This window comes from Vombatus ursinus, unplaced genomic scaffold (assembly GCF_900497805.2).
Source record: "Vombatus ursinus unplaced genomic scaffold, bare-nosed wombat genome assembly UNPS02014812.1, whole genome shotgun sequence".
Classification (NCBI taxonomy): Eukaryota; Metazoa; Chordata; class Mammalia; order Diprotodontia; family Vombatidae; genus Vombatus; species Vombatus ursinus.
Window position 1 is genome coordinate 90416934 of NW_020954590.1, and position 25362 is coordinate 90442295.

Consider the following 25362-nt stretch of genomic DNA (forward strand, 5'->3'; position numbering starts at 1 on the left):
GTTTCCTCCTCTGTAGGTTGGACCACATGGGTTTTAAGGTTCCTTCCAACTCAGTGATTCTCTCTTGTGTAACTTAGGAGTTGGACTAGATGATTTCTGAAGTCCTTTAGGCTCATGGATTTAGATCTAGATCACCTCTAGCCCAGGTCACTCACGACCCCTTCAGCACTTCTTAAACTGTGGGCTGCCTAGTTTAAGAAGCACTAGTCTAACCATCTTATTGATGAGGTAATTCAAGTCTAGGAAGGTTTGACAAAATTCAAACCAGGTAACAGATTATAAGGAAGCATATGGTGGAAGTATTGAAACCAGATCTTCTGATTCCCAACCCAACACTATTTCTACTACCAGATGTCCATATTAGAAACAGCTGAAGGAAAAAGGGAGTACTTAGCCTCTGGAAGAGAAGATTCAGCATGAACATAACTATATTCAAGCAATTGAATGGTTGTCATGTAGGAGAGAAATTAGACTTTTTACCATTTGAATCCAGAGAGAAGAACTATGAACAGTTAGGTGTTGTTCAGTTGTATCTGACTCTTGGTGACCTCATTTGGGATTTTCTTGGCAAAGATTCTGGAGTGGTTTGCCATTTCCTTCTCCAGCTCATTCGACAAATGAAGAAACTGAGGTAAACAGGGTTAAGTGATTTGCCCAGTGTCACACAGCTAGTAAGTGTCTGAAGCTGGTTTGAACTCAGGAAGATGAGTCTTCCCTCCCCCAGGCCTACCACTCCATCCACTGCAGCACCTAACTGCCCTCGTGGAAGCTACAAAGAGGAAGTGTGAGTTTGTTGTAATGAAAAACTTGCTAATAATCCCAGTTACTAAAAAAAAAAAATGGAATAGATTGCCTCATAAGACAGGGATTGCCTGTTATGAGAGGTCTTTGAGTAAAGGCTGGGTGACTATGTGTAGAGTATGTTGTGCAGGGGATTCCTTTTTAATGTATTGATTAGCTGGCTTCTGAGATCCCTTCCAACTATAAAATTCTGTAATTCTATTGTACTTACCAATAGGTAAAAGTGAAGATATATGATTGTGTTATCTATTGCACTAGTAATGTATTCCTTCTTCATTAGCATTAACTTTCACTGGGACACAAGGGGAAAGGGGGAAAAAACCTTTGATAAATAAATAATCTTGCCCCTGTTTTTGCTCTTTTTGATCTAGGTCCTTCCAAGAAATCACTGTCAAAATGCAAGTGTAGTAACTGAATAATAAACATATACCTGACACAAATTTCTGTCAAGATGTTCTGATACTTGCTTGGTGGGGGCAAAGATCACCAGCCAAATTTCAAAGATTTATTAATAGTCATGCCATGTTTTCACCATTGTTTTAAGATATTGGGAGTAGGAAAAAAGACAACACTAGGTTTAAAGAACTGGGCTTGGATGCCTGCTCTGCCTCTTGGTAGCTGTGTGATCTGGGGCAAATCACTTAATCATCCTGAGCCTGATTCCTCATGTGTAAAAATGGAGCTAATAACACTTGTACTACCAACTTCTCAAGGTTTTTGTGAGGTTAAAGTAAAATTTCAAACTTAAAATTTTTATAAATGACAATGACTATTTGCTATCCCAGTGCAGTTAAGTTTTTCATTCATGACAAGGAAGTTGGGGGTCAAGATGCTAATAAATTTTCTTCGCCTTACACTCTGACCATTATGTTCATTTGTCATTAATGTATTCCATTATCAAGAGGCTATGTGTGCAATTTAAAGAACTCTGCTAGGTGCTGAGGATACCAATACAAAAATGACATAGCATCTGCCTTCAAAGGGCTTGCATTCTACCAACATGGAGAAATAGCATGTGAGAAGTTGAGCAAATGCAAAATATATACAAAAGAAATGCAAAGTAATTTGGGTGGTGGTGGATTTGAGAGTATTAATAACTGTGTAGAATCAGGAAAAGCTTTCTTTAGAAAATAGACCCAGGGCTAAAACTTGAGGGAAACAGGTTCTTTCCAGAGGTGATTATGAGAATAGAGAACCTTCTAGGCATGAGGAAGAATGTACAAAGCAAATTTAGCAGGGGAGTTATATATTCAGACTTTTATTTAGAGAGATTATTTTGTCAGCTTTATGGTAGATGGATTGGGGAGAAGAGAAACTGGAAGCAGAGAAATTAATTCAGATACTTTTCCAGGATTCCAGGCAAGAGGTGATGAGGGCCACAATTAGGGTGGTGGGAAAGAAGAGGATGGATATGAAGGATGTCATGGAGCTATAGTTGACAAAACTTGTCAACTGATTCTATATTCAGGGTACAACACTGAAAAGTTGAGGGTAGCTTCAAGGTTTTAAATCTGGTTAACCAGAAGGATGATAGTAAGAACACTTCAACAGGAATAGGAAAGTTAGACAGAAGAGTCAGTTTAGTGGGGGGTGGATAATGAACTGGGCATGCTGAATTTGAGATATACAGAAAGAAGTTGTTGATGGCAGGACTATAGTTGAAGAGAGGGACATGACGATATTTAAACTTGAGAGGTATCTTTGTGTAGATGATAATTAGAACAATAAAAACTGATGAGATTCTGGAGAGAGCACAGAGAAGAAAGAGAAAAGAGCCTAGCTTAAAGCTATTAGGAGATGGGCCGTAGATTTACTACTGACTCCATAAAGGAAACTAAGAAATTTTCATCAGAAGGAGAACCTGGAGAAAGCAGTGTCATGAAAAACTGACAAAGGAGAAGGGATGAAGTGGCCAACAGCGGCAAAAGCTGCAGAGAGATCATAGGATTATAGATTTTTACAAACGGAAGAGGCCCTTTGAGGTCATCTAATCCAACATTCTCATTTTACTATTGAGAGAGCTTAAATGACTTGCCCAGGCCACCCAAGTATTGTGACAGAACTGGGATTTGAATGTAACTTCTTTAAATACCTTAACTAACTAAATACCTTAACTAAGGTACTTTAAGTAACTTAACCAACTCCCTGTGTGGAGATCCTATTCCTCCTAAACCCTGACTTTCAGCCCCCTTGTATGTGTCATCTTCTCCTATTAAAATGTAAACTCCTTGATGGCCAGGGCCTATCTGTCTTTTTGCTTGTACTTGTATCCCCAATACTTACTAAAGTGTCTGGCACATGGTAAGCAGTTAATAAATGCTTCTTGACTTGATTTTACTTGACCTAACGTCTCTGACTCCAGATCTAGTACTTATTATGATCTACTTTTCCTCAAGAAGGATGAAGACTGAGAAAACGTTTTTTTAATTTAGTATTTGAGACCATTGGTAACTTTAGAAAGAACAGCTTCAGTCAAGTGTTAGGTTTAGATGCCTGATTGAAGGCTTAAGAAATGATGGGGATGTGAGGAAAAAGTTGAGGCAGAAAGTACAGATGGATTTTTCTAGGAGTTTGATTGTGAAAGAGAGAAGGAATGTGGAGGTGATAGCTTGAGGATGTTATGGAAGAGGTGTGTGATTTTTATATTGGTTTTCATTTTTAATAGTTGGGGAAACTTGGACATATTTATAAGCAGAAAGGGACAAGCCAGTTGATAAAGGTTGTTAAAGAAAGTTTGAAGGACAGAGACAGAGAGAGAGAGAGGGAGGGAGAGATGATGATGATGATGATGATGATGATGATTGATGATGATGGATCCAAACTTCACAAAACAAATCCCTTTAATAAAAGGATTTGTTCTGTAAAACTTGAATTCAGTCAAAAGGCCTCACCCAAGGACCTAGAAGGCCACATGTGATCTCGGGGCCGCAGGTTCCCCACCCCTGCTCTAGATTATTAATTGAAGAGAAGGTGCAAATCCTCATCTGGGAGTTCCTGTACTAATGAAATCAGAATTCTAGTTTCTATCCCAGTTCCCTTCAAAGGCTATGCCTCATGATCCTGACCATTCAAGGAGAAGTGATCTGATCCCATAGAGCTATAAATAATAATCTTCACATCACATGTATATGAAAGCATCCTTTAGTATTACTCTTCCTGGTTCTTAGGCTCATTAGCATTCAGGTATCTCCCAATGCTTATCTCTGTGTTCCCTATAGATTTTATTTCTCTCTTTCCATTTGAGCATCATCACTTCCTTGTTCACTTTGTCATGGTCTTGCTGATTGGTACCAGCTGATTATTTTCATTTGTAAAATTTTCTCCTTACTAAACCATTGATTCAAACATCTCTGTCTCTTAGTTAATGTGCATTTTCTTCTGTGTCCTTTAATGTCCTACTGCACATGGCCAGACTTTTCAGAGAATGTCTTTATCTTCCTCTGTAATGTTATATATGCAGTGTAATTATCTTGGTCTTAAGTTATTTCATAATACATTCTGTAGAATTTCATGAAAAATCTGTCAAATAAAAGATATTTTATGCAATTTGATTTTACATAGTACAGTGAGTTGAGAAAAAAAAGTCAGAGAGTGGAACAACAAATTTCTCCTACTATATGCCTGAATTATGGAAGAGTTATCTATTAGAGATTATAAAAAGCAGCAGTAGGACTCTCAGAAGTCCTAATAATATTTAGTATATTCAGAGTGCTATGACTTCATTCTTGCTCACTTCAAAAGCATAATAAACTCTTGTCCTGCTTTGGATCAAGGCCAATATACCCATTAACTTTTCCCATAAAGTTTGATTAAGGAGCATAACAAGCCTTTTGTAATTAAGTGAAGTGCTTTAGAAATTTATTTGCTGTCCACGGATTGTCATACTCTGAGAAATACTGGAGTTTTATAAAAAGCTATAACCTTAGGAAGCTAGTAGAATTTCTGGCTAAGCTGTCTCTTCCTGATGGGAATTATCTTCTCTAGGAAGCATTTAGTTTGGTTTTTTTTTCTTTAAATGCATCATAAACCTTCAAGTTCTAGTCCTGTAGATTAACAAGTAATTATAACTGCATTTAAATAACAAATTAATTGTATGTACCCTTATAGCGTACAGGTTGCTACATTTTCTCATCATTGTCTTTGTGATCTATTAATGTATGGTTGTTTTTCTTTTTCCCATTCTGAGGATTTGTTCTTCAAATTTCAAATAAAAATACAGTTCCATATTTAGTAAACAGCTTTATGATTATGTGGCAGGAATTATTTTATGCTTTTTTTTGTTTTTTGTTTTTTTTTTTTTTAGAATATACTGTGCATGTTATCACATATTTAAGGAAATCTTTGTTTCAGTCATGTGATATAGTCATATAGAAAAGATGGAATTGCTTTTCCTTAAGAAGCAGCCTTTTACTGATGATGAAGAAGAATGCTACCTACCTCATGTCAAAAAGATAAAGTGCTACATATATAAAATGAGACAGATGCTTTTGGATATGGTCAGTGTGGGAATTTATTTTCATTGATTATGCATAAAAGGGTTCTTATTTTCTTGTTTGTTTTTTTTTCCTACTGGAGTTGGGGATGGGAAGGAGAAAAATGCCTGATAATTAGAAAAACATAATGACAAATACAGAGCAATAACATTTTAAATAATTTCTAGTACTGTCACCTAACTCACAGGGACAGGAGGAGTATCTCTTATTCCCCACAAATACTTTCTGACCCTTCCATCCCTCAGTAACTTCTCCTTTGCAGTTATCATCCAATTCCATCTTCCTTTTTTCAGTTATATATGGGCCTGAAGAATACTTTTCAACTTTCCTCAGTAATTAAGTACCACCTTGCTTACAGACTTCCTTTCCACCTCAATTTTTTTCATCACTGTTAATGACTTGACTATGCATATTGATGATCTCTTTAAACATTCTGGCCTCCTAATTTATTAGCCTCCTCACCTCCCATGACCTCTTCACTTACACTTCCTCAGCCACTTACTGTGGCTCAGAGCTGCTTCTCTCCGTTATCCTGAAGTCTGAAATCTTCTCTCTGACAACCATCCCTCATCCTTCCACCTCTTTTATAACTTCATCCCTTTTGGACCTACTGTTCATCATCATCTTGATCTCTGGTCCCTTTGTTCTTCCTGTTCTCTGCCCCTTCCCCTCAAACCCCTCTGCTAGCTTCACCTCCTGCTTGTAGTCCTGATTTTATAATTAATCATTTCAACAGGTCGCCATTTTCCACTTTCTACCTTGTCTTTCCATTGTTATGTCCCACAAATCCCCAAACATGGGTCACCCCCCACCCCCAGCATCCATCTTCTCTTCCAGAAGAGAACTACATTCCAGTAGTAAGGGATAGCCTTGCAGTGGCTCAGAGACAAGAGGCTGAAGAATTTCATGTATGGAAAACAGCAAGTGGACAAGTTTGGCTGGACAATAAATGCTTGCCAAATTAATCTTTCTATATATATATATTCACATATATAATCCTTATCAAATTGCTCGCCTTCTCAAGAAGTTGGTTGGGGCAGGAGGGAGGGAGAGAATTTGGAACTCAAAATTAAAAAAAAAGTTTAAATTTTTTACATGTAATTGGGAAATATTTAATGAAATTAACCAAAATATATTGAAAAAAAGACTTTAAGCCTTAAAAAAAAAACAAATTACAATTACTAAATCATAGATCTGACTATGCTAGCGACCTGTTAAGAACCTTCATGAGCTCCCTATTGCCCATAGGATAAAATAAAAACTTCTTACCCTGGCATTTAAGGTTCTCTACTTCATCCATCCAACATTCTAATGAAGTGGTTCTCTAGTTTCATGCTACCTCTTCATATCTCTGTGCATTTTTGCAAGCTGCCTGAAATATAGTATCTCCACCTCTCTACATGTGGAGTAATTCTTTTCTCTTAAGGTCTAGTTGAGGTTCTTCTTCCCTGACATGTTCTTTCATCCTCTCAGCTGAAAAATGATTTTCCCCTTAACAAATTTTCTTGCAGAATATTACCTGGACCTCTTGTTGGTCTTTATTCCATTCTATTTTGTTTCAATTTTTTTTGTCTACATGGTGTTATCCCCAATCCACTACACCCCAATCTCCTTAATTGGCAGAGACTGCCATTTTTCACGTTCATACACCCAACACCCAATTTGAGTTGAATTTAATTGAAAACTGCCATAAAACTTTTCTCCCATGAACTCTTCACATCTTGAATTCATCTTTTTTTATCTGCAAATTTGAAAGTTCTGCCAACTCAACCTAATAGAAAATAACAGAATGAGATCAACATGATTCTTTTAACTGAGTCAGCAACAGTGAGTTTTGGAAGGGAATGGGACTTTCTGAAAGAAATAAGAGTATGCTCAATATAGTAATCACAAAAAGCCCCATGTACATAGTACTTTAAGGTTTATAAAGCTCTGTTTTAGATGTAGTTGAACTTAGTCAGCAGTAATGTCAGGTTGGTGTACTGCAGTATCCTGAGGAGGTGATAATGATCTTTGGTAAGTATTTATATAACACATTTTTCTCCAAGTGCCTCAAGGTTTAGAGAAGCCTCAACTGTAACAAGTGATTTAACTAGCTGGGTTCAGCTCTGAAACATTTTTTCCCCTGATATAGTCTTATTATTAATGTTCCCTTCACTTTCTGTACATTGGCAAATTTCCATACAAGAATCATGGAATTGTGTGTTAAAAATTCTGGCTCTCCAATTTAACTTCTAGTTATATGACCTGAGAATGGCCAAATTAAGCTTTCTCCTAAACCTATTTCTTATTCTCATTTCAGTATTTGTCAGTAACACCATAATTAACCCAGTCTTCCATGTTTAAAGCATGACTTTTTTTATATGTGTGTATATATAGTATGTATATATGTGTGTGTATACATATATATATATCCTGTCAATGACTAAATCCTGTTGATTTTGTAACGTTTTTCATGTTTCTCTCTTCTTTATTCCCATTGCTGCTCCCCATTTGTGATATACCCTCATTACCATTTAGCAAGACTATTGCAGTAGCATCCCAAAAGGTCTTCCCATTTTGATTCTCCCTCCTTTTTGGCTTCCTTCATCTCTTAATCCCACACCATTTTCCATTATATTTTTCAATGTTTTTCCTTTAGAACTCTAAATGTCAATGTATCTGGAAGGCAAGCATGCATCACTTGTAGGCTGGATGTGTTAGAATGTTGTAATGGGACTGGCCTGTGTCCTGAGGGGAAAGGAAGGGGCTGATGGTTGTGACCAACCTCTCCCCTCCTCTGGGAGAATTGACATTCTTTATCTATGTACTATAAATTCCTCAGTTGTATATATTGAATTATCTTGGAGAAACCTGTGAAAATCTTCAGAGGATATCTCTGTGTTTTCATCCACTGCAAGACGTGTAGGTTCATAAACTATAATTATTTTCATGGTTGTCTTTTTCTTTGGCTCATTATTAACAATACAAGGTGAAATGACTAATTGTAATACTAAGTGTTCCTTCTTGTTGCCTTTAGGTATACAATGAAACCAGCATCGGTAACTTCTTTATTAGCCTCTCCTCAGGGAATCTGAGAATCATCCTTCAATTTAATTGCCACTTCTTGATGTCTTCTGGTTTCATTTCTAGTGAGCATATAAATATTGATATATTTCATTTCCTGCAAGAGTATATAAGCATGTTGGTCATCTGAGAAGGATCTCATGTTTAGTACTAAAAAATTTCTTAGAGTTTCTAGATGACCTAGAATCTATGTGTTTTGGTTTTTTTTTTTTTGTTAGCATTTTCTGATTGTTGCTACTATCCTTGCTGAAGTAAAAGAGGGAGCCACAGGACTGAGGCATATTTTGTATTTTACTTTGTTTTGTGGATTGCCCTGGCCAATAGATTCATAAATTAAGGGCAAGTCTATTGGTGAAAAGCCCCTCCAAAATTAACTAGGCTTTTCTTCAATAGACAGAGGCTCCTTTTGGAACTATACTTGAGTCCTTTTCAGCTTAGCAAGACTTGTCATGTATAGTCTTTGAGAATCCTGCATCATCTTTTTGCCATAATGAGAACTTTTTGGAGAATAGGGTTTTTGCCTTTTTGTTCTGTAGATACATCAGTAAATATTAATTGAGTTTCTACTTCAGAGCATCTTATTTTGGAAATTCAAAGTGTGTTTACCGATATCAAAATTTCAAATTATCATATACCTCTTTAACATGAAAAATAGCTGTCTTATAGATGTAAAAAAGCCACATCTCTAAAATTGAAAGGATTAAAATATTCAAAAAATTAATCTATTGTCATGTGCCAACTAAGGCAGGATTACTAGCAATTAAGGAAAAACCCACAAGGCGGAAGGATAAACTTACCAGAGGGTAAATGGTGACAATCAGGCCACATTTGGAAGCAAGATGACATACTAAGGTCTGACTCAGTTACCAGAGGTTTTATGGACACCATTATCCAAGAGATGGAAATAAGGACTTTGATGAGTTTTGAGTCAGTCTAAGACAAGGGAATCTACTACTGATTAGTGTGTTAAAATTCAGGGAGCATTCAGAAGTTGATTTGTACTCAAGATGCTTCCTGTAAGTTTAGGTAATTTTATTCCAGAGAGGTTCCTGTGCCTTGTCCTGGATGGCCCTTCATGGTCTCAGGAGGGCAGCACTGTGCCATATGCTGAATTTGTCATCTTCCAAGATCCAAGTGTATAGCTTGCATGTTAGGCTGGCTTTGACCATGGTTTGAATTAGTAAAGAACTTACTGAATATTATTTTTCTAACTAAAAGGACAAGTGAATCTTCCATTATTATTTCTGACTAATAGGTAACTTAGACCCTGGGAAAATCTGAGTAGCAAGTACTGAGCTCTTGGATACAAGGTTATCTCCAGGCATACCCATTGTGTAATAAGGTAACATGGGGTGGGGGGATTTTCCCCATGGCTACATGGATACATGTTATCTTGGGAATTTGAAAATTTAATAGTTACTTTTAAAGAAACAATATTTATTACTCTCCCATTCTATTTACCATAGCACCTGTTTATTCCCAGTTTCTTTAAACACAAAGTAAACAAGAAGAGTAAAAAAGTATATGTAATCTTTTTTTTTTTTTAAAGATTGCCTAACATTTCCTAAACAATAACTTCTTTTCCTCTTTTGGATTCTTTTAGGGCTTTCTACCTGGACAAGTCAAATTCACCTCCTAACTCCACATCAAAAGCTGCTTATATAGATAAGGTAAAAGGAGATAAATTTTAGGTTAATATTTCTTTGTCAGCTAAATACACCATGTTTCTAACCTGTTTAATTTTGTCTTAAGACAGTGGGATAATTTTGATTTATTCAATGATAGTATTTGAATTATCCAGTCTGTCATCTCAGAAGAGTAGAATAGCACATTTCTTTCTAGCCCATTTAGTAAACACAGAAAGACACCGTAGTAGCAAAATGTCTCTTGATGAAACATATTTGCCTTTCTTTATGTCTGTTTTCTCCTGCAGCTCATGAGACCTCTGAATGCTTTGGATGAACTTTATCGCCTGGTAATCTCATTCATTAGATCCAAACGAACAGCGGCCTGTGCTTACACAGCATGCAGTGCCTCAGGAGTTGGATTGCTGTCAGTTTCTTCAGAACTCTGCAACAGGCTAGGAGCATGCCACGTCATCATGTGCAATAGTGGAGTGCACAGGTAGGTGTCCTTATCCATCTTTCTTGTTTCAGGAGGAAATGTGAGGTTTTGCATATTGTATCCTACTTTCATTTGTTTACTTGAAAAGGTGGTGTTATCTAACCACATTCTGGAACCAGTATGCTGAACATTCTTTTAGAAAAAAGTTTTGAGATTTGGTAATTAAAACAAAATAATTTATGAGCAATGATCACTGAGCTTAATATATACATTTTCTACTGCTGCTTATTCATACAAATAAATACAATTACAATTCATGCTGTAAACAACAATTCAGGTTTATATCAATGCTGTATTTTGTTAATAAAGTCTCAGTTTTGTCAAGAAGTTCTATATTATTATCATTAGAGATGATTAGTAGTAAGTGTTCAGAACAAGTAAAGTGCATTTAAATCCCCTGCAACCCAGCAGGTATGAATATAAGGAGTTGTTTTTTTGTTTTTTCTCTTCTGTTTATACCACATGTACAATTGTGTTCTCTATCAAAGGCAGAATTCCTATTGAGGAATGGAAGAGAGATCTTTTTAGGGAAATCTTTGCTTAATGATTTTGTCTTTTGACAGGCACGCTTTAGAGAAGGACGGTGGGGGCGGAAAAGGCGAGTGTCCAAAAATATAAATGACTAGGAGGGAAGAAGTGAAGTTTGTTATAGAAATTGATTACTTGTTGGTCTTTTGTCACTTTATCAAATGTTGGAGGGACTATAGGAAAATGTACATGTTGATATATTGTTGGTTTAACTATGAATTGGTCCAGCTATTCTATAAAGCTAGTTGAAATTATACTAAAAGTTACTAAACTACATATGCCTCTTGACCCAGAGATTTCATTAGTAGTCATGTACAGTAGGGATATCAAAGACAGTGGGAAGTGCTCCACATTTACAAAAACATTCATAGCAGCACTTTTTAATAGCAAGGAACTAACTGGTACTTATCAATTAAAGAACACTGGAATCAGAGGGCATTGGTTCAAAACATCATTCTTCCTCTTACTTCTGGTTTGACTTAGGCAAGTCAGTTAACTTCCTTGGGTCTTAGTTCCTTTATCCATAAAATGAGTGAGTTGAACTAGATGTCCTCAGTCAAGGTGGGGGTAGTCCTGAATCTATGAATGTAATGGAAGATTATTGAGTCCTAAGAAATAACAAATATAAATAAGATAAATTTGAAAAAGCACATGAACTAATGCAAAAGAAAATAAGCAGAATGAATAGAACATTTTATATAATGATCACACTAATGTAAGGGAGAACACTATTGAGAGACAAATTAATAACTCAATTCATTACTCAGTAATGACTTCAGAAAACTTACTGATAGTCAAAAATGTCTCTTATTTTTTTGACGGAGAAATGGTAGACTAGGGATACAGAATAAAGCTTGCATTTTCAGGGGTAGCCAATATGTTTGTTTTGCTTGAATATACTTACTGGTTACAAAGGATTTTACTAGAGGAAATGTGTCATTCACGTAGAAATAAAGATATTAAATAAATAATTTTTAAAAGCAAAACAAAACAAAAAAACAGTTAGTTGGAAATCCCTGTTTACCTGTCCAGAGTCCATTATCTGGTGATGAAGTAAATAATTTATAACTTCACCCTCTTCTTTGCTATCTCATGACTGAAGAATGGGTCAGAGATTAATGGGTCCCTGATTTGAAATAGCAGTCTTCTGTCATCAGATGCAGCCCTTTTTTTAAGCCTGTAGAAATAGGACTAGGGTATATATTATTATAGAATTTCCTGCTTTTTTCTGATCCAGTATAATTCACCTTATAAAATGTGTTTGTTCTGTTAAAGTAGTATTTTTACCTTTTGAATTTTGGGTTTTTTGTTTTGGTTTGTTTTTTTGGACTTTCTTTGTATCCCTAGCATCCCTATCTTTGTAACCTTGCAACTGCATCTGACACATAGTAGATACTTAATAAATGTTTGTTAACTTGACTTGAGGTAGATTTAAAATACGTGGTCTTATTTTGCTGCTATTTTAATTATCATTGTATTCATTTCATATTTTACTTTTATACTTCTATTGTAAAGGAATTATTAGGGTTCAATTGACAATATAAAATAACTAATTGGCAGAATATACTGTAGACTTTTGAAGTAGTCTTTTCTTAGAAGGGCATTGTACCTCTGAGTGAACTTCCCCCAAACAAATTACTACTTATGACTTCATTACATCAACAGATCTATTATTTAATTGCTTCAGTGAGTCTCTTCATTGGTTCAGACTGCAACTCATCAATGCCTTTCTTACTGTACTTTTCTTATCCATATTCCACTGGAAATCCTCTCTAGAGGATCCAATAATGTGTTGGTGGTCTTTCTCTAGGTTTTATTTATTTATTTATTTTTACATTTCTCTGGGTCCCAATGTAGCAGCATCTTAAAATCACAAGATTAGAATATCCAAGTTGGAAGGTGCTTCAGAAATCATCTACTCCATCCCATACCTGAATAAGAAAGCCCTTTACACACAACCTGACACGGAATTATCCAGCCTTTGCTTAAAGTTCTTCGGTGTAGATGGGAAGTGGGAGGGAGATCTGCCACCTGCTGAGGAAGCCCATTCCACTGTTGGATCATTCTAATTGTTAGGCAGATTTTTTTCCCCTCTCTATTTTCCCCCTCCAAAATAAAACCCAAATTTGCTTCTTTGCAACTTCCAGGCATTGCTTTCATTTGTGTCACCTGGAATTAAACAGAGTAATTGTAGTCCTTCTTCCAAATGGGAATCCTTCAAAGAGTTGAAAGCAGTTATCATGAACCCTGATCTTTGTTGTATTGATGTTTTTCATACCCATTTCCTTCAATGGAACCTCATATGATGTGAGCATAAAGGAAAATCACTAATCTTTCTGGACCTTGGTTTCATTGTCTTTTAAAAGGAAGGGATGCTGAACTACATGACTTCAAGGTTCTTTTCAATTCTAAATCTTTCATTCTTACTTAAGTAGCAAGTGACCTGAATGGGAGAGAAGAGGTAGCTTAAGCCAGATAAGTCAAACCACCAATGTGGTCCTCTTGACCACAACTTCCCCTCAGACTGATTGGGAGAGTTAGCAGTATCATCTAGAATAGATGACTGGTCCTGCTTCCATCTGAGGCCTCTCAGACATCATTGAGAAGAGAAATCACAATGGAAAAGGTCCCACCGTTCTGCTACCAGTGCCAATCATTGAACAACTGGTGTTGAAAGATAGATAAGTCCAAGAACCTCAAGAATGTCTATAATTGTCCTTACCCCATCCTGGAACCTTGTCCTATTTCTAATCTAGCCTACCACAATTAGTCCACCCCATGAAGATGTGATGGGACAAATAAAAGTATTGAAGCCACAGCTACTGAAGACCTGAAAAGAAAGTTGCCTACACCAAAGTCCATGGCATAGTCAAATGGCTCAGTATCAGAAACTGATAGGATTTTATTAGAGGAAATAACATTTAAAGATGATGTGTCAACATTTGCTTTTCTCCATCTTGAGAACCTTTCTATCTGACTAGAAGCTGAAATCTTTTACAAGTTTTTTCCACACCCCCCATTAGATTGTACACTCCTTGAAAGCAGGAAAAGTTTTGTTTTTTTCCAATTTTATCCCCAGTGCTTAGCGTAGTGCTCTGCTCATGGTAAATACTTAATAAATACTCCTTCATTCATTCATCCTATTGCTTTCTTCACCATTCAGTTCAATTTGGGCTATTCCTATTCACTTATTCTCCCTATTAGTTAACTCCACTTGAATTTTATGTTTAATCCTAGGAATCACAAGCAGTTTATCCAGATTATTCCCTTAGGCATGCGGCAATTTTAGAATGTTCTTTGTAAAAAGAACAGATATCTATCACGCAATGATTGCATAGTCACTGAATTCTCCTCTGAGTGTATCAGGTATATGACTAATTATTTTGACTCCTGGAATATTATGACCTGTCTTTCTGACATCCAAGTTAAATTGTCCTTTCTTCAAGTTAAAACCACTTGAAAGTAATACAATTTCATTTCTATTTTCCATGTGGGGATTTAGAAAATATGAACTTTGATTTATAGTGAGTGCTGTATTTATGCCTCCAGATTTGTAAAACATGTGCTGATGCCAGAAATCTCAAGTGTATTCCCTGAAGAATCCTTTAACAAATGTAAGTCAGAAATTAGAAAGAAAATAAAACATTGGCATCTGTAATCTTTACTATCAACACCTATTTGCTATTAAATCTTCACAATGGAGGTTCACTCTAATAATTGGAATATTTCTAAGATTTTGTTCTGTGATCATTTCAACTAAACATAGAAAATAATCTCTAATCCATATTAGCTGAGAAAATGACATGATTCTGGCTAACTAACTATTAAAGAATCCTTGGTTTGGATGGACTTTTTTTAACATATTGTAGGAAATCAGGAAATCTGTGATGATCCAAAGCATTTAAAAAAAAAACTACAGGGGCAGCAAGGTGGTACAATAGATAGAGCTCCAGACTCAAATCCGGCCTCAAGACACTTGAAACTTACTAGCTATGTGACCCTGGGCAAGTCATTTAACCCTGTTTGCCTCACCAAAAAAAAAAAAAAAAAAAAAAAGCAAAAAAAAAGATTAAAAAAACCTACAGAATTACAGCACTTACTTTTTGTTTTAAAAGAATCTAATAATTCACAGATTTCTAGTTTCTACTGACATCCTAAAAAATGTTACAGCTACACATGCTGGATTTAAAATTAGTAGGAGTAGACTTCAGAATGAATTATTGAAAAGCTACCCATAATATGTTGCCTCGTTCTGTGTTTTATTAAATTTTATTTCCTGAGGTAGTCCTTTGCATATATTAAAGCTCCCTGAAAAACTTCCTTTTTGTCCATTTCTCTTATCAACAATCTTATTCATTATAATTTCAGTTCAATTCAAGAAGCATTTATTGTGTGCCAAGTACTTAATTCCTTAATTGCAGAGGAGTGTAGAATGTAAAGACACTGACTGTCATCATTTCTATCAGACCACACACCACCTCAGTCAATAAACATTTAATATTTTTGCAAGTGGAACAACATTGTAGTCAAGGGCACAAGGAGTTGAGAGTACAAGTTAATGTGCTTGAAACTCTGGTAGAGGAGGATGAAAGATGATATAAAATATTGCTTCAGAAAACAACAATAACAACAAGGATAAGATTAGCCAGCTGACAGCATTATGACATTTTGCTAAAGAAAGTTATTCTAAGAGCATCCAAACAAACAACACATGCAAAATGCTGTGTTTCAGGCCTTGTGCAGGTGGTACAGAAACAAAAATTTAGCTATCTTTGAACTCAAAAATTCTACCATATGAAGCAACATATATGAAAATATATGATGTGTACAAACTAGACACAAGGTAATCTTTTCCTGGCCCTGCTTACTTCATTTGACATCATTTCATGTTGGAAAGCACTAGCTGTTGAGGGGATCAGAAAGGCCTTCTGCAGTAGGTGGAACCTAAACTGTGCTTGTGGTTTGTCCTTTGTTGTTGAAGAAGACCATGACATCAGGGAGATGATGACATGACTTGCAATTGACTTTGATTTGAGTGAGGGAGGGCTGTGCAAAGTCACCAGCCTCACTTTCTCCTCCAGAGCCATCTGGGTCCAGTGGCCAAATATTGATCAGAATGACCTAAGCTAAGTCTTGAAGAAACCAGGGATCCTAAGAATCAGAGGTGAGGAGGGGAGATGATTCTAGGCTGGAGGAGAGCCAGAGCAAAGGTGCCCAGAGAGCTAATGGTAAGGAACAGCAAGTAGTTCAATATGTCTGCATCACAGAATATGTGGAGAGGATTAAAATGTTAAGACACTAGAGATGAAGAAAGAGGCCAGGTTTTGAGGGATTTTTAAATACCAAAGGAGGTCGACTGTTATTGTTGTTTAATTCCCTAGGCAAAAGTGAGACAGCAGAGTTTATTGACATGGTGAGATCTACTTTTTCAGAAAATCACAAGTGCTATGTGCAGGATAGGTTCTATAAGTGAAAGACCTGAAGACAGAGGACTAAATAGGAGACTATTGAAATAATCTAGACAAGGGCCCCTATTAGGGCAATCAATTTGTGAGTGGAAAGAAAAGGGTGTATATAAGAGATGTTATGGAGAAGCAAACAAGATTTGTCAGTAATTTGATATGTGGGCTAAATAAGAGTGAGAAATTGAAGATGACACCAAGGTGAAGTTTAAAGGAAGGGTGAGTTTACGGGAAAGAGTACAAGAGAGGGGAATACTGCAAGTGTATTATCTTTAGTTACAGAGGAAGAAACTGAAATTAAGAGATCGAGATGATTTGTACAAGGATGCATTGCTAGAAAATGGCAAAGCTGGGATTTGAACCCTAGTATTTTGTGACTCCAAGTCTATCATTCTTGATACAAGATCACAAATAGTGGTTTCATTTAAAAAAAAGTCAAAAGAGAAAACATCAGAAATCATCTGTCTATGAAGCTCTTATGAGATTGGTCTACACTATGATGGGGAACCTGCAGCCTCGAGGTGGCATGTGACCTTTTAGGTCCTCAGTCAAAGAGCCACACTTGAGGACCTAGAGAGCCACATGTGGCCTCGAGGCTGCAGATTCCCCATCCCTGGCCTATACATTTCTCAAAGTATCGTTAATGAAAACAGGAAAAGGGAACAGAAAATGTTTGTAGGAACAATCCTCTCTATCCATTTTTTCATCATGAATTATTTTCATATTAATAGATTGGAAGGAAATTTCTTCCTTTTCCATATCTAATTCATTCATCTATTTGAAGCTTATCTTGGTATCTGGTGGCAGATGTTGGTCTAAATCTAATTTCTGCCATCCTGCTGTCCAGTTTTCACAGGAGTTTTTGTTGAGCACTGCATCCTTACGCAGTAGCTGGGGTCTCTGTGCTTATCAAATACTATACTTCTAGGCTCATGTGTTCTCTCTGTTCTCTCCATAACTTGTCTCACTAATTAAAACCACTCTACTATCTTTGCCAAGAAAATACCAAATGGGGGTCACTGAGTCAGAAAGGACTGAAAATACGTTTTAATGGTATCTTTTTTAGTATGGCTTGAGACCTAATGCTGCTAAGTCTCATTCCTCCCCCTGTTTTTTCATTATTTCTCTTGAGATCCTCAACTTTTTATTCTTCAAATTGAATTTATTGTTATTTTTTTCTATTTCTATTAAGTAACCATTTGGTAGTTTGATTATTATGGCATAGAATAAGCAAATCAATTTAAGTACTCTAATCATTTTGCTATCTTTGCTTGGCCTACTTGCAAACAATTAATATCTTTATAATTATTTAAGTCTATCTACATTTCCTTAAAGAATATTTGTAGATGTGTTCTTACAGTTCTTGGTAGGTAGATTCCAAAGTATTTAATATATTCTGGAGGGTTTTTTTTTTATGGAATTCCTTTTTTTTTCTTTGTTCTTGCAAGGACTACTGATAATTTACAGAAACACTAATGATACAAGTGGATTTATTTTACATCCTGTTTCATTTTATCAAAGGCTTATTTTTGCATTTATTAAGATATTTAAGTTTTGTTGTTCTAATTAATATGATCAATTATGTTTTTTAATATGATCTTTTTGATATGTTGCTGTAACCTCTTGTTAGCATTTTATTTAAACTCTTTGTATCGTATTCATTTGGGATATTGGGCTATAGTTTTCATTCTCTATTTTGACTCTCTAGTTTAAGTATCAAGATTATAGTTGTAACAAAGCAGTAATTAAGTAGGACCCCTTCCTTTCCTATTTTTTTCAGGTTTTATAATATTGGAGACTTTTTTCTTTGATAGATTTTTTTCTTATCAGTCCTTCTGGTTGTATACACCTAGTAGTAAAATCTCTGGGACAAAAGGTATAGATATTTTAATTACTTTATTTGCATTATTCTATATTGCTTTAAAAATAGCTACACTGATTTCCCAGTTCCACCAGTAGTGCATTAGTGCATGGGTTATTCAGGGAGGACTAGCACCTCTGATATGAGGGCTTGCTGAGCCCTTTTCAAGGCTGCTCATGGACCTTTGGTATCCACCTATCACCCAATCTCCTCTGTGGCTCCATGAAGCTATAGTATGTGCAGTGTCCACAGGCTGGTAAAATTATCTTGGTAGGTGGGCTAAATCAGGTTGAATGTAACCGACAGGCCTCAAACCAGTCAGTGAGTTAGGTGGGTGTCTACCCCAAGCATATGAAGACTTCCGCCAGTGGAACTGGCAGAGGAGAACAGTTTGTTCAAACAACCATGAAGGTGGCTGAAGCAGCTGTGGAGCACTTAGAGCTTTGTCAGACACTGAAGATGGCGAGGTTATCCACTGTATAACAGGCCATTGACAGTCATCTTGACTTTTGTCCTGCCACTGGACCTCAGTGAGTCTGAAAGAAAGAATGAGGCTGACTGTTTTGTATAACTCTACCTCACTTACCTCCAGTTCATGCACAAGTTAAGATATCACCCATCATCTACTATTTTATCCCAATATCTAGATTTCCTTGGTTCTCTTCAAAAACAAAGTACAAACAACAAATGTGCCTATCTTCCCAGAGTTTGCCCTTCTGGAATTGTACCAGCCTCTTGATTTTACTTCCAGTGTTCTATGCCTAGAAAAGAATGCTGGGGAATACAGGCTTGTGTGATATAATTATAGAGATCTCACTGTATAGCCTGCCAACTCTCCCTCCTTTACTTCAACCCCATCCTTTAGGCTGTATCGATGAATTGTGAGAAGAGATTAACAGGCACCCCCTGCCTAAAGTCTTTACATTTTCTCTCTCTGATAAAGGTTCATTAGCCACATGTAAATAAATAACCCTATTGCTGTTTTTGGCAGCTGCAAGGGTAGCTTCCTGGGGTTCAATGTCACATGCAGAAAGAAGGTAAAAAGTGGACAGGTACAAATAGTGGATCAAATAGAGTGGTGGGGTCCAAGATGTGCAATGGACTGAAAGGGTGCCATAAGAATGGAGTGAGAGAATAGAGTGAGAGAGTGGGAACAGGGCAAATGAAAATAAGTCATCTGCATCCATCTCATTCAAAAAAAGCCCAACTTTCTAAGTTTGTTTACTATTCTCAATTTACTGGATGCCCTTTAACTTATCACAGTACACAAAGATAAATACAGTGTTGGTGTACTAGAGGCCCAGTATGGGTTTTTTTGTTTTTTGTTTTGTATTTATGTGGTAAAAAACAAAACAAAACAAAACAACCAAAAAAAAAATAAAAAACAACTATTTACTTTCAAAAAATGAGTTTTTTCCAAATTGGGGTAGTGTTATTTTTGGCATGGTCATTTTTTTGCATAATTTATTTTCATTATATGAATAACAACAATAATAACATTTATATTGTGATTTAAGGCTTACAAAACATGTTATACATTTAATGTCATCTCTGATCTCACAATAACTAACCCTGATGTTATCTACATTTTACAGAGGAGGAAATTGAGATTGAGAGAGGCTGTTACTTGGCCAAAGTCACAGAGCTAGTAAGTGTTTTAGGCAAGTTTTCAACTCAGGCCTTTCTCATTCTAAGTCCAAGTTTCTGTGTACTAAATTACCTCAAAGGTCTCATATTTCAGAAGTGGCCTTCTGGGGCAGTTTCAATTTTGACCAATATAATTCTTCCTTTGACAGTGAATATGCATTTCTGCACAACAGATAACAGGGGTTTGAGGGTAAAAGCATAAGTGCTGTGTATGTGCCTATTTGTGGGAATAAGGAAGAAATGGAAGAGGTGGCTCTAGGTAGTCAGATATGGAAGAAGCCACACATTCTTCCATTTGAGAGGCACTTTGTCTTAATGGAGAGTATTGGATTTCGAGTTCAAATCTGGCCTCAGACACTTACTAGCAGTGTGACTCTGGCAAGTCACTTAACCCTGTTTGCCTCAGTTTCCTCACTTATAAAATGAGCTGGAGAAGGAAATGGCAAACCACTCCAGTATCTTGGCCAAGGAAGCCCCAAGACTTACAAAGAGTCAAACACACCTGAAATGACTAAATAACACTGGATTTAAGAGTCTGAGGACCTCAATTCAAATTCTTGAGTATGCTGCTTATTACTTGTAGGTGCTTAGGAAGTCACTTCACTTCCCTGGACCTCAGTTTCCTCATCTGGAAAAAAGTAGAGATTTCAACCTGATATTTTATGTCCTTTGTAGTTTGAAATCTGTAAGCTGACTCCAGACTAGGTTTATTAGTGTTTCTTAGTGTCCCCTATCTCTACTATCAATGAATGATAGGAAAGAAAAGAGTATCTAACTTATATTGGTTACTACTAATGGATAGTTTAGCTTTTGTTTATTCGTCTATTTCTTCCCTCATTTTCATTTTCCATTTTTCCCCTCGTCCATCAGACAAAAAATAGATCCTCTGGGGATGGGCAACCTCTTGACAAACTATCAAGAGAAATAGACATCCTCATACATAGTACTCATATTCACAGTTGCATTTTGCCCAAGTTACATGTAAATGCTTTGTATGTCATCAAATTAATTTACTTTTATGTAAGTAAATAGCCTATTTGATTCTGCATTGTGACTTTCTATAAAGTTGCTGACTTGGGGATGAAGGAGATCTGGGTAGGTGGAAAAGAAATTTTTTTCCCTGATAGAAGAAATTAGGAAGAGTACTAAAGGGATTTCTAAATCCCTTTATTGTTTTGTACACTGCAGCAACTTTCCATTCAATGTAGTGTTTGATTTTTTATTCATTACTCCTGTGTCTGCCTATCAGCCAACTGTTTTTCATTACGCAGTAAAAATAAGGATGCTCCAAAAATATTAGGGCTGAAAGCATTATCTTTCTTCATCCAAAACCAAGGACACCCCCTTCTACTTTATTTGTTGCTGTTCCCCAGCCAGTAGGAACAAGTAAAATTAAAATAAAAGTTATATCTCTAGAGAAAATTATTCAGAAATTGAAGTTTTCAAAAAGGGCAAATGAAACATAAATGATTCAGGATAAATCAAGGAATACTGACTGGTATTTATTCCAGGAAGTTATAGCAGAATGTTTTTTAGATGCTCCATTCGTTGTAACATGTATGTATGTTATATATGTATGTATGTTATATATGTATGTATATATAAAATATGTACACGTGTGTATATCTATACACATATATATACACACATATACATATATGCACACATATACACACATCTATCTAAATGTGATAGTCTTAGCACCTGTTTTTACTAAGACTTCATTATTAAAGTTAAGTTCTATGAGGATAGGAAGTATCTCACTGTGTGTCTGTGTATCTTCAGAGCCTAGCATAATGCCCAGTGCATAGTAAAGCATAGTAAATGACTTATTCAAGTCCACCCTGGCAAATACTCCAGTCATGTGCTTCTAACTTCTGATGTATCTAGACATATTTTTGAACCAAAGCACTGGTACAATGAAAAACCAATGGAGTTGGAATCAGAGGACCAATGTTGAAATCCCAATTCTGCAACTTACAAGCTATGTGATCTTGCCAAGTGATCTATCTTCTCTGGTCCTCAGTGTTTTCATCCATGAAATGTTGGATTAGATGACTACCATGGTACCTTCCTGCTTTAAATTTCTTATTTTATTAATTTAACTGAGTTGTTGGGGGTAGGAGGAATACTCTTTCCAAAGGGAAGCATACTATAACATAGGGGGGGAAAGATCTCTGGATAGCTCATAATGGAATGGAATAGTCAAGATGACTATCAATGGCCAGTGATACAGTGGATGACTTTGCCAGGAATGTTGGAGAGCCTGTACCATAGAATGACCTCATAACCCAGACTTTGGGAGGGCTATTTATTGCTGAATTGCATGGTTTTACTTATGACTTGAATTCTAAAATAATATTATAATGAGACTTCTGTATGAAAAGAAACATGATATTTACTAAAGATAGAGAATGAGGCCAAGGGACGTTGTCCCCATCCTCATTCTTTTTCGCATTATAGGTTTTTAATTTATTGTGTCAAGGAATTATTAGACTGTAATTGAGTATAATTTGATTTTACAATAAAATCTACAAGGACAAGTGGTATGATAATTCTGGGAGTGCTTTGAAATCTTTATAAAATATATCCTACATATGCCTAAGGTTATTACCTTAAATTATACCAGCTTTTCTGATATGGAGCAGAAACTTGTAGTTATCCCTTCTTTTGAAGGATTTGATGGTTTGATTAAACTTTGAATAGACTTTGGTCAGATATTTCTTCCAAAACCAGAAATGAACTTTTGTGATTTCCATTGTATTTGACATTAAGCATTGGTGTTATTTGCTATCAAAAACTCTCGTGTCAGGTCAAAAAATCTGTACATGAATGAATATTCTCTTTATAGCTTCTTGATGACAATTGAATTTACCCTTGATGGGAAATCTGTTCAACTTTCTAGTCTCAAGCTCAAAGTTTCCTCAGATGTGTGTACATATAAAGTCCATAGATCTATGCATAGTTTTCTAAGTAGGTGTATGGGCACATGAAACTAGGCTCTGTATGCTATGTCACTGATAATTGGCTAACCAAACAAACTAACATTTGGGTGGTAGAATTTTTTAGATGTTTCTTTCCTTTCATAGTAATGGGCTTCCCAGGGTCCTTCATCCCCTTGAAATAATATAATCTGTCAGCTAATGCTCAAGCACATATTGTATTTCAGTGAATTCTACATAGCACCAATTGTCCTTGAGGAAGTTGTCATTTATATAGTTTGCCTCACAGAACCAATCTCATAAAATAGAATGCCAAAACTTATAAGAGACCATAGAAATCATATAGTCAAACACTCTCATTTAACAGTTGGGAAACTGAGACACAGAGCAGTGAAGTTATTTATCTAAAGCTGTAAAGAAGGTATGTAGCAAATCTGATTTTTTAGTCCAAGTCTTCTGCCCTCCAGTCTAGTGATCTTTCCACTGCTGCATTGGGATTACTGTACAAACTATTATATTATTCAGTCTATTCATTCTAAAAATTCAAAGTTTTTATCTGTAATGATATGTAAATACATATGTACAGGTAGTCAGGAAGCACAAAAAAATAAGCGCAGGCAGCCAATATTATGGGTATAGGTTGTGTTCCAATAAGTTTCATTTTAAACTGAGTTGTTTGGAAATCAATTCATATTCCCATAAAAACAATTTTATAAAGGATTGTTATGCTTCCATACTAATCCACAAAAGCCCATTTAGCTGAACTACATAAAGTGTAATACCAACAACATACTTATAAGCTAATTTGACAGGGGAATGGAAACAAAGGACAGGAAATTTAACAATTAGAGCTGATTTGTGGAGTAATTCTTGATTCAAACTCACACACACACACACACACACACACACACACACACACGGTAGCTAGATTGTATAGTGGCTAAAGCACTGGTCCTGGAGTCAGAAAGACCTGAGTTCAAATCCAACCTTAAACATTTAGAAGCTGTATGACCCTGGGTAAGTCACTTAACCTCTGTCTCATTTAGTTTCCTCATCTATACAATGGGGATAATAATAGCACCTGCTTTCGAGGGTCTTTGTGAAGATCAAATGGGATAACAATTGTAAAGCACTTAGCAAAATGTCTGGCACATAGTAGGCACTATATAAATGCTTATTCCTTCCCTACCCTCTCACATTGTCACTTCTCTCATTTCAATTAAGTAATTGAGGTTTGTTTGTTTTTTTTAAATCATCACGTAGACACCATCGTTAACTTTTAAAACAAATTGCTATTTGGATCTTTGGAAAACTCTGCTACTTAGTAAATATTAATATATCATTCCTGTGACACTAAAGGACAAATAGACAAATAGGGTTTAAATAATGCAAATTGTTGTAAAAGTAGAACATTCAAGGTAACACAAATGAGTAGTTTAAATGAAGTGAAGGAGATGAGATAGCACATTTTATTTACTGTACCTTGGAGAGACATTTAAATATTATGCAAATTTTTCTCTGGGGATTTCCAATATTTAAGGCTTGATTCTGGGTTTTGTTCAGAGAAAAAACAAATGACTTCAAAAAGCAAATTAGCCTTTAGAGTGTACCCATTCTTTCTTATGTTTTGGACATGATTTGAAAGCTACAGAAATCATATTAGTAGGAACACCAAAGGCTAAATCATCTGAATTAATTACCACCTGGGGTGTTAAGGGAAGGCTTCAAGGAGGAAGTGACATTTGTTCTGGGATTGAACCACATTACATAAAGAATCCTACAGCTAAATGGTGGGAAGTAAATTACTTTTCCCATTGACCATAATCTTCCAAAACAAAAGAATAATCTTTGGGAAGCCATTATTCTAGGAAAAGGGAAACTCTTATAGAAAGAGAGACCTAGCAAGATTTCTTAACCTTTGTAAGAGACTGAAAGAATGAATTCAAATATGATGAAACTTGGTGACCACACTTGCCCTTATGCTTTGATTCAGAATTTATCAAGTACCCCCTATGTGTAAAGGACTGTCTCAGGGGTTAGAGGGGACAAAAGTTTAGCTAAGACACAACACCTCCATAAAGCTTAAATTCTAGAAAGGAAGTGACACACAAACACAAATAAATATAATGTACAATATTACATGCATGTAATAGCTCCAAAGCAAAGTTCCATTCTATGTCCAAGGGTAAAGGTTGTTACCAACTTGAGTGTAAGGGAAGATTTCAAGGAGGCAATGACATTTGAACTAGTCTTTAAGGAATGGGCATGAATTAAATAGGTAAAGAGGAGGGCAAAGGATATTCTAAATAAAAAGTGTAAATGGTGGTATGAGATTGGAAGATACTTTAGAATAAACCAGTTTATTGGGTAGAAGGAGAATAAACCAGTTTAACTGGAGTGTTAAATAGTTAGAAGGTAGTAATAAGAGTCAAGAATAG

General features: G+C 36.0%; 1 protein-coding gene across 1 annotated transcript in view; it reads left to right on the plus strand.

The window, feature by feature from the left end:
- LOC114054097 (phosphatidylinositol 3,4,5-trisphosphate-dependent Rac exchanger 2 protein) overlaps window positions 1–25362 on the plus strand; it is a 385890-nt gene that overhangs the window by 304142 nt on the left and 56386 nt on the right. Inside the window, exons 37-38 of the mRNA XM_027877211.1 lie at window positions 9964–10030; window positions 10294–10484. Coding sequence (XP_027733012.1) covers window positions 9964–10030; window positions 10294–10484 — 258 coding nt within the window. The remainder of the gene's footprint in view (window positions 1–9963; window positions 10031–10293; window positions 10485–25362) is intronic.